This window comes from Lepisma saccharinum, chromosome 1 (assembly GCF_977018435.1).
Source record: "Lepisma saccharinum chromosome 1, izLepSacc3.1, whole genome shotgun sequence".
Classification (NCBI taxonomy): domain Eukaryota; kingdom Metazoa; phylum Arthropoda; class Insecta; order Zygentoma; family Lepismatidae; genus Lepisma; species Lepisma saccharinum.
In genome coordinates this window covers 136,027,135-136,043,985 of record NC_139229.1, presented here as the reverse complement: position 1 = coordinate 136,043,985, position 16,851 = coordinate 136,027,135, and the positions used below count along the sequence as shown (strand labels likewise).

The 16,851-nt window shown below is 37.5% G+C and overlaps 1 protein-coding gene across 1 annotated transcript in view; it reads right to left on the bottom strand.

Moving 5' to 3' along the window:
• Positions 1–16,805, bottom strand: part of ush (Zinc finger protein ush) — a 427,102-nt gene extending 410,297 nt beyond the window's left edge. The window contains exon 1 of the mRNA XM_083138916.1: positions 16,273–16,805. Coding sequence (XP_082995042.1) covers positions 16,273–16,312 — 40 coding nt within the window. The 5' untranslated portion in view covers positions 16,313–16,805. The remainder of the gene's footprint in view (positions 1–16,272) is intronic.
• Between the last annotated feature and the right edge of the window lie 46 nt (positions 16,806–16,851).

Genomic DNA, 16,851 nt, shown 5'->3' with positions numbered 1-16,851 from the left:
GCTTGGTATGGTTAGTGTAAATTTATTGTTAAATTAAGGTTCGATCACCAACCGGAAAGGGTATCTAAACTAAACTAAATAAACTAAAACTAACAATAAAAGGTGGCAGAGTAACGTACTCTGTTGGGGACGATTTCGTGTACTTCTTTTTTTTTATGAGTATTTCCAGGGGGAAGGTGCATTGCGAGGAGAACAGTTCGTAAGTGAACTGATGTTGCTGTAAAATAATCTATGCCAAATTAATTAGCGTAAACATTTCAGATATGTGTCTAAAAGCGGGCCCCGATATATTTACAAAGTTAAAAATTAAATGAGCAAAATACTTGTCTACTGTTGCGTCATCTTCCGCTGAACTTATATAATGGTAAGGAGTAAATTGTGATTATACAGCATTGCCTTGACAGTGGCTGTAAAAAAATATCCATACCACTACTAATAATAACACGCATAAAAATAAGGATCAGGGATTTCAATTTTCAACCTTTTTAGTATTCAATAAATAATCCATTAAAAATTTAATACACAAATTACTTCGGTAGGACAGCTATTTTTATTCAAATTTTAGTGATCTGGACATAAGCTACATCTTATTCTTATATCATATTTTTATCTGTTAATATAATAATAATAATAACACGCATTAATATTAATAACCTATTAATCATAAACGTTATCAATGTGAGACACTTGGTTCGGGCTCCTCCAAAAATAACGTTCTAGATACGTGTCTGGTTGAGGTATGTTCGAACTTCCTGTAGCTATACTCCGTAATACGTCAAGAAGACAAAAATCGCATCCTTATATGCTGGATGTCCACAAAACCAGGCACGGCCCAAAAAGATAATCATCAAACTGAACCTCGCTTTCGAGGCTTAACTTGAAACTTCACCAACAAACAATCCAGTTATCTTCCATCGAGGTTCCCTGCATGAGACTCTTTCATCCTCCCTCCTGTCCCCCCGCGGAGACGCCTTAATGGCCGGAGAGATAGCTGCGGTGATCATTAACAGTTCGTTAGAGAATATTTCTTCACCTGTAGCTGAAATTCCCTCCCATGAAGATGTCTTCGATAGTGGCATTTCTGGAGGCAGAAGAAAAAACCAACTTCTTTCGGTTCCGAACTGAAATATCCTTGACGCCGCTTCCTTCAAGCAAGTGAGCCAAGGATTTCCGTCGACACCTGTGCCTTCTTTGGGATGAAATGAATGAGACTGCATTCCATTTGGTCGCTTAAGAACGCATTCAGTCAGTTAACATGTTTGTCATACTTACCTCCCGTGCTGTAGAACTCAGTTCGCTGTATGCCACGGAATTCCAGTTCTTTTTCGTGAACGGTTCATTTATCCTACCAAGAACAGTTCATGCAGTTCACCACCAGGAAATGTTATTCTTGATTAGGATTGGCAGCAGGCACGTATCTAGAAATATGTTTGGGGGGCGTCCGAACCAAGTGTCTCAGGAATAATGGTAATAATAATAATAATGTTTATATTAAAATAATTATAAATCAAATTAATACTAATTACAATATATAAATTAATATTATATTATTATTACACGATTACGTAAAAAGACTGTATAAGAATAGAGATACAAGAGTGCATATTCATTACGTAACTTACCTGTAGTTAAGATCGGAATAATTTACATAAAAACAAGTGCTCTGGCAAATGAAATTAATGTCAAATAGATGAATAATTGAATATTTATCGAATAACAAATATGATGTTACATGTAGCTGGAGAAAAGTTTCTGATTAATATTTTATGCATATTGAGTAGTAGTGTATAAATCTTCTTTGTAATGTCATTCAAAGCCCTATGAACCCAATATAATCCTCGCCTTGTAAAACGTTCAGAGGAAATTAATAATCATCGATTATGCAACAAATTATAATATTTTCATTACTTATTTTTAGTACTTGGTGAGTCATTCGAGGGGTCCGAACCCCCCTCCTTATATACGTCCTTCCTGTTCTTCAAAGCCGTATGATCCCAATATAATGCTTGTCTTCCAATATGTTCAGAGGAAATTACAACAAATGCTACACGAGAATATTTCCATTATTTAATTTTCGTGCTTAATACGTCTTTCGGGTACGGTGAGGGGTCCGGACCCCCAAAATAAGTCCTTCGTGCCCTTCAAAGCCCTATGATTCCAATATAATCCTTGCCTTCCAATAAGTTCAGAGGAAATTATACAACAACGGCTAAACTAATATATTTTTCATTATTTAATTTTAGTACTCGATAAATCTTTCGAGGGGGGGGGGTCCGGACACCCTGGTCCACCCTAAATACGTCCTTGATTGGCAGATGTCCTCTTTTGCTCTGACACGTAATATATTTTCAGTATCACATACTTTGCGTTTAGAAAATGCATTATCGACAACTTCCGTGGAGGAGTGGTTAGCACACAGCCGATTCGAATCCCGGCATGAGCATGGGGGGTCCTTTACGAGTGTATCTTCATCAATTTCATCACCACTCATCCTTATCTTCGCGTTTAGCCTAAAGTGGTAGAAGAGGGAAGTAAAACAAACGAAATCAATCAGTCAATAAAGTGCATTATTAGTGTAAAAGGTTTTCATTATTATTTACAAATGTTAAACTACACAAACATTTATTACAAAAATGTAGGTGTACACTGTAATAACAACATAACCACAAACGACTATAGCTCTAGTCAAGTGGATTGTATGCTAGTCAATGAAGATGTGTCAATGGAATGGACTTACGGGCCACTGTGTACGTCTTTCAGTTGAAGAAACAGAAATTACATAGAAATTTACCCTTTTCTAGGCCTACTGTCTCCTTAAACCAAAAACCTCACCTCTGCTTCACAAACTTTCGAGTAAATGGCCCCCTTTCCCAGCAATTTTAAATAAAATTAGGAACACATAAACCGCCCATTGGATTATGTCTTGTTAAATTTCATTTAAGGGTACCGCCAAAGGTGAAAGGTATTTTGGTCATTTTATCGAAATTTTCTCAAACTGAAGTGAGTTTTTTTTTTTGGCTTAGAAAGGCAGTACACAACGATAATAAACTACCTCAAGAAATTCATGATTTCATTGTAATTTTGTGTTTCTCCATCTTAAAAGCATACAGGGTTGCCCATAAGTCAGTTCAGTGATTTATACCCTTCCCCCAAACTTTTACCAAGGCCCAATTTAAAGTCATCTTTGGCTCTAATTTTACCCTTGCACTGCCCAGATGAAGAATTCTGGGTAAACCCCTGCGTCAGTTGCCACTAGTGAAGCTTGAAATTGAGTTAAGACTTTTTCGCTTAGAAGTGGGGAAAAATTAAGTGGAGTAGAACGTAGTATCTATAGCAGATAGTCTACTAGTCTAATTGTCTCATACAATTTCAAATGCGCGTTTCTTCCACAAACTTAATCAAGGGGTCCCGGTCCGATACCCGGTGAAGGCACATAGTGGTTCGGATTCCACTTTAAACTGTAGGTCCAGTCCAAATTAGCCTTACTGTGCATAAAGTGGACTTAAAACACCAACTCAATCAATCTTACACAAACTGGCTCCTCCGGGAAATGTGTTCGAATCCTCTTATTAAACTTCTACTGTTCCGGAATTTTATGTCCAAGAATTCAGTTACAAAATTATTATTTTTTAACTAAACGTGCCAATTTCATATTAACATTTCTTAGTAGTATATATTATTCAGTGAGACTGATTGTATATACTACGGTCACTGTCCTACCACTTGCTTATAAAATAATAATAATAATAATAATAATAATAATAACCAGCGGCTCTACAGCCCTCGAAGGGCCTTGGCCTATCTCTCGACTGCCAGTCTCCCTCCCACAATCCTACCTGAAGGTGTGGAGATCTTCAACCGGTAATGGGGTGATGACGTAGGGTCACACGTCGAACCCTCAGCCGTTATAGGAGGTTTCCCACACAGGGAGGTTTTCCTGAGACTGAACCCAGGCGGACTCGAACCCACGGCGTCCCGCAGTCGGAGTCCGAAGCACAGCGCCTTAGACCGCACGGCCACGAAGGAGGACACCATTTGCTCATAATAATCTGTAACCCTACACACATAACCCAAAATGTATCAAGTGAACCGAATATGTCGCGTCCAGTAACACACTGAAGTTTATAAATTGCTCACAATGATCTTTTGGTACACCAAAACACACACACATAAATGCACCAAATGATAATTTTATCAATTACTGTTCCATGTGATGCACAAAAAGAGCAATAGTTGAGGTGATCAGATAAGATCATTTCAAAGAAATCAAATTTACACTTTTAATTTTGTCAATGGAGGCACTAGAACTTTGAGTTGACGTATGTCGAGTTTCTTGTGTATTTCGGAGTACAAAAGTACTAGTTACGAGATGGATTCATGCATAAAAGCAATTATCTTCCTTTGTAAAACTTAATTTGAGAGTGGGCCCCCCGATGGCGCAGTGGTAGCGTCGTCGCCTTGTAATCAAGGGGTGGGTGCACATAGTGGTTCGGATCCCACAAACTGTATGTCCAGTCCCAATTAGCCTTACTGTGCTTAAAGTAGACTTAAAACACCAACTCAATCAATCAATCGAGAGTAGTTTGGAATATAAATGCATGGTAAAGTATAATTCGAAGTATTCCAGAATACATTTCCAAAATCTGATGATTAAACAATTTCTGTCACTAATTTTCAGAATATTCTTTTCAAAATATTTTTAAAGACTCTAGTTCTTTGTCACCTTTCACCGTGGGGTTACTGGTTCGATCCAAGTGGATGCATATCGCACAGTGGTTCGGTTTTCATTTCCAGCATTAGGTCCAGTCCTGATCAGCCTATCTGAGCATAAAAGTGGACTTAAACATTGCATTCAACGTGCATCAAATTCTATCACATCGTGAACTAGTCCTGAACTCGTCTTGTATAAACTCTTTTCGAAAACTATTCAAAATAAGTAAAAAAATGAATAAAAATATATTTTAATTGTGACTGTATTAGAAATACAAGAGGTTTCAAAGTGTAAGCCAAACGTTCAACAATAAACAATACGAATCACCATTAAAATATATTTACTTATACTTCGTAAATACATGATTCGGAGCAATTGTACGCTCAAACTGCCAAAAGACGAAAGTCCCATAAAGACATATACACACCACACAAGCACTTGAAGCTGAACATAGTTATATTTATGATACCATTGAGGAGAGCCACCTATTATCCTAAAAAATCATTAGTTCAAAATATGAAGAAATTTAAGCCCAAGCACATGGGAGCCATGAGCACATCAATCGAAGCAACTATAGCCGGGACGGTCTAGGATTCTGCGCGGAGACCGCCTTTATGGCAGTGACCCTCTGTTGCCGCGTTTACCTACGAAGGAACTCGCGGTCAAACAACCAATTAGGCCTAGTTCTTGGGCAATAATCGGCGACAATAAAATCCCGAAGCAGCCAGCAGGGAAGCAGGATTTTTGTGAAAAGAACCGTTCTACGCTGTGAATGGACACCGGTTGGTACGACGGCCGGATTGTAGTTATCCAGCAAATTGATACTCTTTTACTCATGTTGTCAAATTCCCCCAGAAGTGGTTCATTTTATATGCTTAACATTTTTATATAGCCTATATTTAGGCATTTAGATGTGCTATATCGTTTCATTTGACACGTCATTTTTCAGGACGATAGGTGACATTCATTTAGCGTTCAAAGAAATGTTGGAACGATTTTCCAAAAATGCATTTGAATCGGTGAGACCAAGAAGGGAAAGATTGCACTCGACCTTACTTTCGGGAAAAAAACAAACAACTCATAGCAACCAAAACTAAAAGCCGGACGAAGAAACTTACAATCGGGAAAAAAAAAAAAACTCATAGCAACCAAAACTAAAAGCCGGACGAAGAAACTTACAATCGGGGGGAAAAAAAACAACTCATAGCAACCAAAACTAAAAGCCGGACGAAGAAACTTACAATTACAAACTTATTCATCATAACCATAGTAACAATATTCCGTAAGTGGTTTGTTTTCAAAACCTTTATCTTAGCTCTGATATGTATTCAAAGTATTCAGCCCATTTTGTTCAAAAAGTGGAATCTTTCCCTTCTTGGTCTTACCGGTTCATTTCAATCACGAGTTTTGTCTTAATAGAAATAAAAAAATAAAAACTTTCTTTTAATTGTTGCCAACTCTCAAATCTCCGCTAAGCTTTTAGATACAAGGAGGTTTTGGGTAGTTCCGACATTTGGGGAATTCCGTTACTTCTAAGATTCCAATGCTGTAGCTCACGTGACAAACACAAACAAAGCACGTCAGTTGATTGAAATTTGCGCAAAGCCCACACAGCAGAGCTTTAAACCAGTCCGTGTATAAGCCAGGTAAGTTTTGTGGGAACACGCTTAAAACATGGTCATATGTAAAATCGGGATTGTAATTGCTAATCTTTAGATTTAGAGAACAAGCGAAGTAGAGTAAATGAGCCATTCCGTCTGCTTTGTACCTTGTCCGGCTACAACATGATAAAATAAACTTTTGCTTGCATTGTTTCCAAATGAAGATTTTAATTAATAACTATACCTATGTCGTTTCGAGGTACTTCGACACTTCTCTTATTTTTGTTCGCTTGTCAGTTCTACCACAGACAAAGGTGGTTCTGGACTTAATACGGACACAGCAAAGATGTAAGAAATTGTGCAGCTCGAAAGTTAGATGTGCCGAGGAACACATTTCCTACGTTCTCCAATGAAAATTAACAGTAACTCGAGGAAATTACTCTACGATTAGACACTGTTGTATTTGGTCTCACTATAACCGATTTATGACTAGCCTTTTCCTTCGCACCCATTGAATATTTCATTTTTTAAACCACTCAAGCAATTTTACAATTAGTAACGTCGGCTCTGGTAGCGGTCTAACGTGACAAGCACCACAAGAAACTACACCTTTGGAAACAGTTTTAGAAAAATCCTGGAGCAGAAATGCGACTGTTGCCAAAGCATCCTAATACACTTATGCCCTTAAGTCATCTGTCTCATTACGAACTTTCATTTATTCATTGCACGTATTGCATTTATTAAAAATAATATATTTATTCACTTTCAATTGTTAATATACAGGTTGCCAAAGTTGCCTATACTATACAAGTGAAACTAAGATTCTCTAACAAACTAGGGCAATTTCGACACTACATAGTTTCGAGCCTTCTCTCCTTTCTAATTAGTTTAGAGATATGACAAGTGGACCATACTGAGTATAAAAGTCTAATCTTTCCTGCTTAGATTCATTTCATTCTTTATATATAACCACCGTAAAAACTTATTTTTAGTTAGCATGTCGGGACTATCCCAAACCACCATATTCACTAAAATCCTAGGGATTTAGAATGCGGGATTTCCGAATTTTTTACATAATATATAAACATCACAGGTAGAACAAGAAAAAAATATGGATCAGTCAGAAGCGTTTTTCAAAGTTACCAACGTATCTCACATCTTACCTCCTCTCTCTAACCCCCCCCCCCTCACAACCAACCAAACCGTAGGGGAGCTGGCAGAGATCATTCCAAGATCTACGCTGATATTGTAGAGAACAACTTTCCCCTCATGCTAACTCGAATCCCTCACGCGAAGGCAAGATTCTGAAAGAGGCCATGAAACTCCTAAAAAGTACCTAAATGTAGCTTTCTTTTAAACTCAGTTTCATACAGCGAAATATTTCAAATCGAAACTCAAAATAAAAATTCTACTGTTAAAAGCGCCGATTGGCAAAAACTCCTCGCTAGATGGTACTGTGCGTGTACTTTAAAAACGCGCTGCCGATCGGAGTTGCTCGTTAATATACAAAAAACAATTTACATTTCCTTTTTCACAAAAAATCATATTCCTTGTACTTGCCGCTGGAAACTGCACTGTCCTCTCCTGTGTTACCAATTAAGAACTTCCCTTGTTCAAGTGACGTATGTAACATACTGTGCGCAAAGGGTAAAGTACTTGTAAAGTAAATAAGACAAAAATGCAAGCTGGGATCTGTCTGGAAATACACGAGAGAGTTCGCTGTTCATGTTTTCCGAAACGTGGGGTTTAAGAATTGAAGCAAAGAGCACGAATAAGCAGACGACAACTTCTGCTGCAGCACCACTTCAATTGCATTCCTAAAAAACACACAAAATGAAGATGAGAAAAAGATAATACGCCTACTGTTATTGTTTCTGCTGATTGTACATCAAGATGGCGGTCAAAATCAACTATGGCTGCTGCCGTGACTCGCAAATTTACATTATTGTTCTTATATGTTAAACAATCTCTTTTGAAATATAAGAGTTAATGAGATGGTATGTCTTCAAAGTCAAAAGTGATGCCGAGTTTCATTTTTTTCTTTATGAATATTTAAACACGAGTCAAGTTCCTATGAAAGTAAAGAATAACAGTCCTTTTCTATCTAGTAGAGATAGTAAGGAGACGAGACAAACACAGTTAAAAATTAGAGAAGAGACTGCACTATGCCTCGGGAATATGTGGAGCAAGGTCACGCATAACAGTAGAGAAGGGGAGAATGCGAGCGGGCGGAGCAAAGCAATGCGCGTTGCGTAAACTCCTGGAAGCTGTAACCGTTTTCTTCCCCTCCATGCACTTACATCCGTTCTCACGCGTCATTGGTCGAGACCTCTCTAGTCCTACTTGCGCAAAGGACCTGCTTTCGTTCGCTTACTCCGGAGATTTCAGCGAAAGAGTGTAGTCACAGGCACCATCGCTCGAAACTAGAACCGAGATAAATGTCTGTAACATAGCGACGACACCGATACTTAACGTCGTTCGAGATTTTATTAAATTAGAATTTAAAGTATATACGAAAATTTCGGCTCTCTAAATATTTAATCACTGCAACTTATGCAGACACACCAAGGGGTTGGATGGATGTTTTGTGAACTTTTTAACAAATTAATGAGGAAAAAACAAATTAAGATTTGTGTTTGTAGTGTAGTATTGTACACCAGCGGCGTTGCCATGGATGGGCGAGATTGGGCTCTAGCCCACCCAAATTGCCTACATGAGAAATTTTGAGGATTAAGGAGGAATGAAGAGAGAGTGGCAGACAACTAGAAATGATGAGAGATGGAAATAAAAAGTAGAGAGGGCGAGTGATAGTAGAAGAGAGAAAAGGAGAAGGAAATAAGGAAAGTACAACAGAAAGAAATGAAGATAGAATGAATGTAAGTGAAGAGAGAAAGTGATACCGGTAGAAAGAAAGGGAGAATGAAAAGTAAAATGAATATCGGTAAAAGGAGAGAAAATCGGATGAAACAGAGAGAAAGGTAGAAAAGAAAGATAGAAAGAAACAAAGCAAGGGAGAAGGGCGATAGGAGTAGATAAAGATGGAGGGGGAAAAAGGAAAGAAGGGGGAATAAAGATAGAACGAGTGAAACAAACTGATAAACGGAAAGAATGAAAGTGAAAATTAAATAGGAAGAAAAATACAGAAAGGCAAAGATAGAAAGAGAGAAAATAGAAACGCATATTATAATTAGTTCTACAGAAATAGAGCAGAAATACCTGAGAAACCCTCGTTTCTACACAACAGGTGCTCTAAGTACACCAAACTGCTGAGAATGCAACACTACCTCTGCAGCCGTTAACCACATTAACAGCACCCAGTATACCATCAGTACACTTGCAATTTCCATCTAGAACCTCCTCCTTTCCTTCCCAGTATTCAAATTTGCCTACTGTTTCCACAATACGTGCTTGAAGTCCAAAGCAGTAAGCATGCACCTGCACCCACACCCGAGTGTTTGGCATTCAAAGCACCTCGAAAGACTCAGAAAACATGTTCGCTGGCGATTACAGTACATATCAATACGACCAAGACATGTGGTCTTTCTTTCCTCTTGGAGAACGATTCCAAACTACAGAAACTTATCAGTTCACTAAGAAAAGTATGGAACTCATAAATAATACCCACAGATGACGCTGATGATTCAGGAATATTGCGAACTTCAACTTTAAGTTGGAAAACTGGTCCTTTAATTGTCCCTGTGATACATCACATTAATAAATTGATGGAAAGTAAGAAAGCTGTAGCAGGGCAAATATGTCATCGGGGAAATGTCACACAGATTCACAGAAGAATTAGGTTTCAAAGTTTTTTTTATTTTTATATATTCATTTTATTCTCCATTGTTTATGGAGAAATCAATTACTCATAATTTCCTTCGACTTCTTTGCATGCATGCACATACCGAGGATAATTCGTTAAAAGAACAACACCAAAATACATACAAATACACAAATACGGGTACAAATGACCATACTTTATTACATCTTACACATTTTGTCCAAAATTGTATTAACTGAACTGTGTTCTATTTCCATAGTACCTACGTCACAAGAACTAAACTACATTAAAACAATATTTTTTTGATATCTGATTTCTTCAGCAAGGCGTATTGTTGGCGTTAATCACAGTATCCCTAATTTAACCTTTAAATTCATTGACTGGATTCAAATTTTGTGTTACGAAAACAGAAATGTGCATTTTATTGTAACTAAGTATCGCGGTTTTTTATTGTTCGAGGAGGAAACTTAAAAATTTGCCATGATAAGGAATCGTAAATTGTTCTAAGATTTAAAAACAGACGTAATTTAACAAAAAAAAAACTATAATGGATGAACGTTTGGTTCACTTAACCATTATTACTTTCCATGACACAAATATAGGAATGTTTCAAAAATACATAACGAATTATGAAAACTGAATCTCTTAACATTTCTTATAGGTAAAAAGTAACCTCCAGCCTGGCCGACACGCAATATCAAGTTAGCCAATCCTACTAAAGACTAACAAAAATCAACCCTGCATACTTCGAGACTTCTGTAGTTTATTGATAGTGAAAAGACAATGTGATAAACTAACCTAATTCCAACTCCAACCTACACTAATTGGTTCTCATAAATAATAACGAAACTAGCACCATCTGCGGTAGGTTGGTTTAACTTGAAAAAGAAAAAGAAATAGCTTCCGTTGAGCAGTTGGCAAATTCTTCTTTCAGCCCCTCTCCACTGTCGAGCCCGTAAGCAGATGGTTTCTAGACAATGAATACACAATATAAGGATTGATCCTTGTCAAGTAGCTGATTAGTATGAAGAAATCATGACTAATTGCGGAAGACAAGTTCATTATTTCTCATGCACTGCTTCGTTGACTTCTCGCACGAAAACAACAACATGCCGTTTTGTGCCAACTTGGACTTTCAGACTCGGAAATGCATGACTCAGTACATTGTGAACAACCTAAGGAAGTTGAGAAGGTGCGAACTTATTGACCAATCTGAAAAAGCTCAGGGATTTGTTATATTTGTAATAAAATGTTACGAAAACGTCACTACAGATACGCACTCGCACTGGACAAAACAATCTGCCTTATTTATGGGCTTATGTGCACAAGTAGGCTAAAAGCTTCGCATCAGCTAATATTTAAAAATATATAATCTTCTGTTTGAAACCAATTGAAACACATTTCAAAATTTTTAAAAGTTATAATATAATGAACATTAACTCACAATATCATCAAAGTGAAAAATATTTAGAAACACGTAGACAAGTAATAATATTGATAAATATGCCATCCTTGGCTGACTGTTGGACATTACAACGGTGGTTTTGAAGTAAAAACACTTGAAATGGCTTAACTACCGTTTAGCTCTAAAGAGTATCTAAAGGGGCAATCATGGCGCGCGCTGAATCATGAAAACTGGGGGGGGGGGGGGTGGAATTATTGAACCTTTATAAATAATAAACAGTAAAGGGGTTAAAAATCTATTTTACATAATTTATCTACAGAAGTATGTGAATCGAAATTCTCCCTTCTGGTTGGTTGATATTATTTGACACTGTAGTTGAGGAATATTATATATAGCTAATAGGATACAGATATTTCAAGTAAAGTTACGAGGAATTTATTATCCCTTCACTGGAAAATTCTCAATTACGAGATGAAGTTACCTTCACACAAAAATTGGTGGGTTTTTAAATAGTTTGCGATGAGGATGAGCGGATGATAAATGAAATGATAAAGGGACTCGCACAATTGTCTGTGCCTAACCTGCCATTTGAACCCAGAACTGCTGACTTTGTGCAGGATCCTGCGAAAATTTGCGAGCGACCTTTATGATTTCAGTTTTAGTCGCCAATTCTTGAGAAGAATCCAATTCAGCAGTATTGTAACAAGATTTCAAATAGTTAACAATAGGTAGTAGACTCTACAGATATTCATATTAAAACCATCACTGATTCCAACCTGTAAATTTTGGCTTGACAGGTACATACGTAAATTCTGAATACAGTTGATAATTGTAGCCTTCTAAAATTTGGGGATGGCAAAAGAGCCGTAACTATGGGGGATGCGGTTACTTTGAGCGCCGAACGAGGAAAAAAATTAAAAAAAATACAAGAACAAACGTCACAGCGTCCTGCAAAATTATTGGCAATATCAGTCAGTTATTGATATCTATCTTAAAAGCACATGGATAATTTTAACAATGGGGTACTATACTAATAATTCTAAATCGCACAGTAACGAATTGTAAACTGCCCATAGAATAGACGAAAATGATTCTACAAGTTCAAATTTGGATCCTTTTGTTGCAGGTTTTTTTTTTTCGGGGGAGGCAAGCTAGGTATACTCCTATCAAAAATATCGATCGAACTTGAAGTTATTGTATTCCTTCAACGATTTGTACCAGTCTCACTCGAAATTTTTAGTCCTTACAATAATTTTCGTGAATTACTGTGACTGAAATGAAATTGTGTGTTTGTGAAATATATAAAATTTCGTCTGCTCCAGAGCATTGAAGACAATCTTCGTGTGATTTGTTTTCGATATTGTATAGATATTCGCAATAATTTAATGTGTTTACGTAGACACGAAACTAATCTGTACAACAGCAAAAGCAACCCACACGCTGATTCACGTGAATTACAAGCACATACAATTTGGAACTTCACATAGCGGTTTTTCGATGAGATTTTGAAAACGGCTTCGTTGGCGTCGGGGTATTGCTGTTCGCGCAATAGATATAAAGAAGAGTGCACTGAACATCTGTTCCAAGCGGAGAGGGAAGTTCGGAGTAAGGAGCGCCAAATTCTCACCTTCGTAAGCAGAAATCTCTACCTATGGTTCTAGATGCCAGGATAATGTTAAATTTTAATTAAAAATAACACTATCCCTGTTACTCTAACGCCGGTTACAATTCAGAGGCCTTCCGACTGGGGAGCAAATCATGTGAAGCTGATATTTGAAGATATAACATGTAGATGGGGCTAAAAATGCGATACGCACACAGAAAAAGATTTAAACCCTAACTTAGTTGAAAAGTGAGAAAACGCTTCTGTATGAAGTAGCTAATTTAATGCTTAGCTTAACTACTTTCAAGAACAAATATTATATATCCAGACATGTACATTGCTACTTTTTACTCATCTGCACCGATAGCATACCAACATGTTCACAAGTCAAAGTTCTCAAAAGTTGAATTCTTGACAAGGCAAGGCAGAATAGTGACGAAATCATATTACAATAAAGTTCGAACACTGATGTGTAAACACTCTTCAGATAGTTAAAGTCGCAACCACAAACACTCATAACGGATGAAAATGACGATCATATAGAAATTTCCCATAATGTAAACAACATCCTCTCAAGCACAGACAACAATCATAAATAAAATAACTGTAACACGATACAACCATTGCTGTTGTCATTATCATTATTAACAATAATACTTTTGTCTGAGTATTAATGGCTCGATAAAAGAAAACTATTTGACCAAATCGTGCCTGTGATGGAAATGTGTTGTTTTGCGGACTTATCATAAAAGACTGCGCTTGTCCTTTTTTACTGGGGTCATGTTCCAATAAGCTTGTCATTGAACTTTGCTAATATGTCTACTGGCAATCAGGCAAAATAACTAGCAAGTATGCGAAAGATAAATTACTGTCATATCCCGCAAAAATGGCAACGAGAACAAATAAATTTAGGGACAGCAATATTGGCGTTAACTATATACGTATAAGCATGTATGATGAGAAACAGAGAATAATAATTTAATGTAAAATCAAAAAAAATCGCGCCCTAACATTAGAAAGTAAATTCAATAATAAATAAATATATAATACATAAAACTTGGTTCACTGAAACAATACCAGCTTTGCTCACTTGTCTCATCATGTAGCCCGCCTCCTTAGTCAAATCTAATAAATCACACACAGATTATCTCCTGAACCAAAAGATGCTTGGAAAATAAGGTTTAGATGTCTGGTGTATATATATAATTTTTTTTGTTATTATTAATCTCTCGGAATTCATGCCTCTCTTGCAATGAGGATATGTAAGAAAGAGCGTTTGCAGAACACGTGGAAGTATAAACATTCACATTTGCATATTTATCACAAGCTAGGCTTTCAAATTCCAATAACAAAGTAATAAATTCACGTAATTTCCTTACAACTCGCTTCTTTTGTTAATTCCTGGTTCGATACCCGTATAATGAGACAACATAACGAACGATATGAAGATGGAATTTAGCTCCATGGAGACATGGATTCACAAATTCAATTTTAAGATACCTGCACGTGTTTCAACTCCATTTCAGCAAGATGACTTACTCCTGAACATTCATCAGTTTCTGATATTATCTTTTTTCATTTCGGTTATTTTACGTCAGTTTTCTACCCCTCGGATGATGAGAATGAATAATGGTGAAATATGCATGGCAAACAGCAAATTCAAAGTTACATCCATACGTTATAACAGGGATTAAAACCTGACCAGCAAAAAACATGTGTAGTCGACTGCAAAACGCACACACACACATGTCACCCCATAGAATAGTGGTTACAATCCATCCATCATCGGCACCGAGTTCAAATAAATTTCGGGCTTCCCTGATGGCGCAGTGGTGCCTTGTAAGCAAGTGATCCGGGGTTCGACACCCGGTGGAGGCACATAGTGGTTCGGACCCCACTTTAAAACTGTAGGTACAGTCCATATTAGCCTTACCTGCATAAAGTGGACTTAAAACACAAATTCAATTCAATTCAAATAAATTTTGGGGGAAGCAAGATTTACGTAAATTATAGCTATTTCAGCGTATACGTGTGTATGATGGAAATCAGGCAAAAATAATTTATTCAAAACCATTCGCATCCTAACATTACAAATAAATTCAACAATAAATATTACACAATATATAAAACTTGATTCGAGCTTTTGCGATTCTTTTTGTGTAGTTTTTTCTGGGATCGCACTATATCGTGGGTCTCCTTGATGGCGTAGTGGTAAGGTCGTTGTCTTGTATTCAAGACCCTTCACACACACAAACATACATATACACATTTGTATTATACACCGTCTTTTAATTTCTGGCGGTACGCAACAGTACGTCGTTCGGCACCTTTTTATAGGCATTATTTATTAGTTTGGTTTAGTCCACAGAAGGCTAATCAGGATTGGGCCTACAGTCTAAAGCGGGATCCGACTTATTGTGTGCCGTGATTATTTATGAATATACCATAATATTTTTAGTACTTCTTTTGGCGAACACAAGAACAAACCAGTACCCGAATCTTTCTTACCAGAAAAAAAGTACATGTGAGGGAGAGAGAGGGGACTTAAAATGTACAAACGTGAATAATAACTACGACTTAACTTTCGTTCATGGGGTTCGCTAATACGTTGAGTATATTATAATCATGTTTGTTAATTTCGGCATTAGATTTGCTCATATCACGATTCTCGGGGGAAGTACAGTTTTTATTTTGCACATTAAAGCCGCGGTAGCTACCATGCGAGAGGCCCGGGTTCGATCCCCGATGGGGAGAACCGGGATTTTCTCTCCACCTGTTCAAGCGGCGTCGTGTAAAGTGGGGGTACCTGGAGGAAACTCTGGGGGGTACGGGCGGCCAGGGTCGTGGTGCTGATCACATCACCCCCACCTTCGGCCGTGATCAAGAAAGTGTGGGGACCTAACGCCATCACAACATAGCACTTTAATTTTTATATTACATTAATGTGTCCCTTGGTTGTTACGCCAACTGTGACTTGAAACTCAAGTATACCTACAACTTAATAGAAACGTGCTAAATACATCATTTAAACAATTCTCGAGCGGAAAAAAAAAGTTTCGGAACTTTACCTGCCCGCCAGGTGGAAACAGATGTACGGATTACGCGCGAACTTCTTACGCACGAGTGAAAATGTTGAGCCTAGTCATGCTTTAAGAAAAACAAATATATACTTACGTTTTAGCGGTTTCGGGTTGCTTTGCTTTCTTCGAGACATTCGAGCGTCTGTTGGTACCGGGAACCTTATGTATAAGCAATACAGTTTATCACTTCACATACTATATTTTCTGACGTCACATACTCATCCGGGCACCCTTGCTTCCAAGATGGCTACACTGTCTGCCGGTCGTCTTGCGTGCACTCTCTAGGAGCATAATATTTACTCTTGAGAGATTCTAACACACCACCTTGTAAGTATATATTTTTATTTTCTGCACTCCTACGTTCTAATTTTTACAGAGATGTTCGCATGACATTCACATATAAGCTTACAACGTGTCAAGTAAACTTGTGCATGTAAACTACAATTCTCACGTCAACAAACGCCAAACAATGTAAACACTACATAAATTATTATATCACTGCACAGTAGTAGTCCAGGGTTGGCAAAAAAGCGTCGAAATAAAAACATTTATGATGCTGACACATTCTTCGACGTTTACGTCGTCGTGCTACCGTAGCACACGCTTTACTCACTGGTCATCTCAGCCATCGGCGACGAACTGTGGAGCGACTGCCCAAACCACGTTGATATCA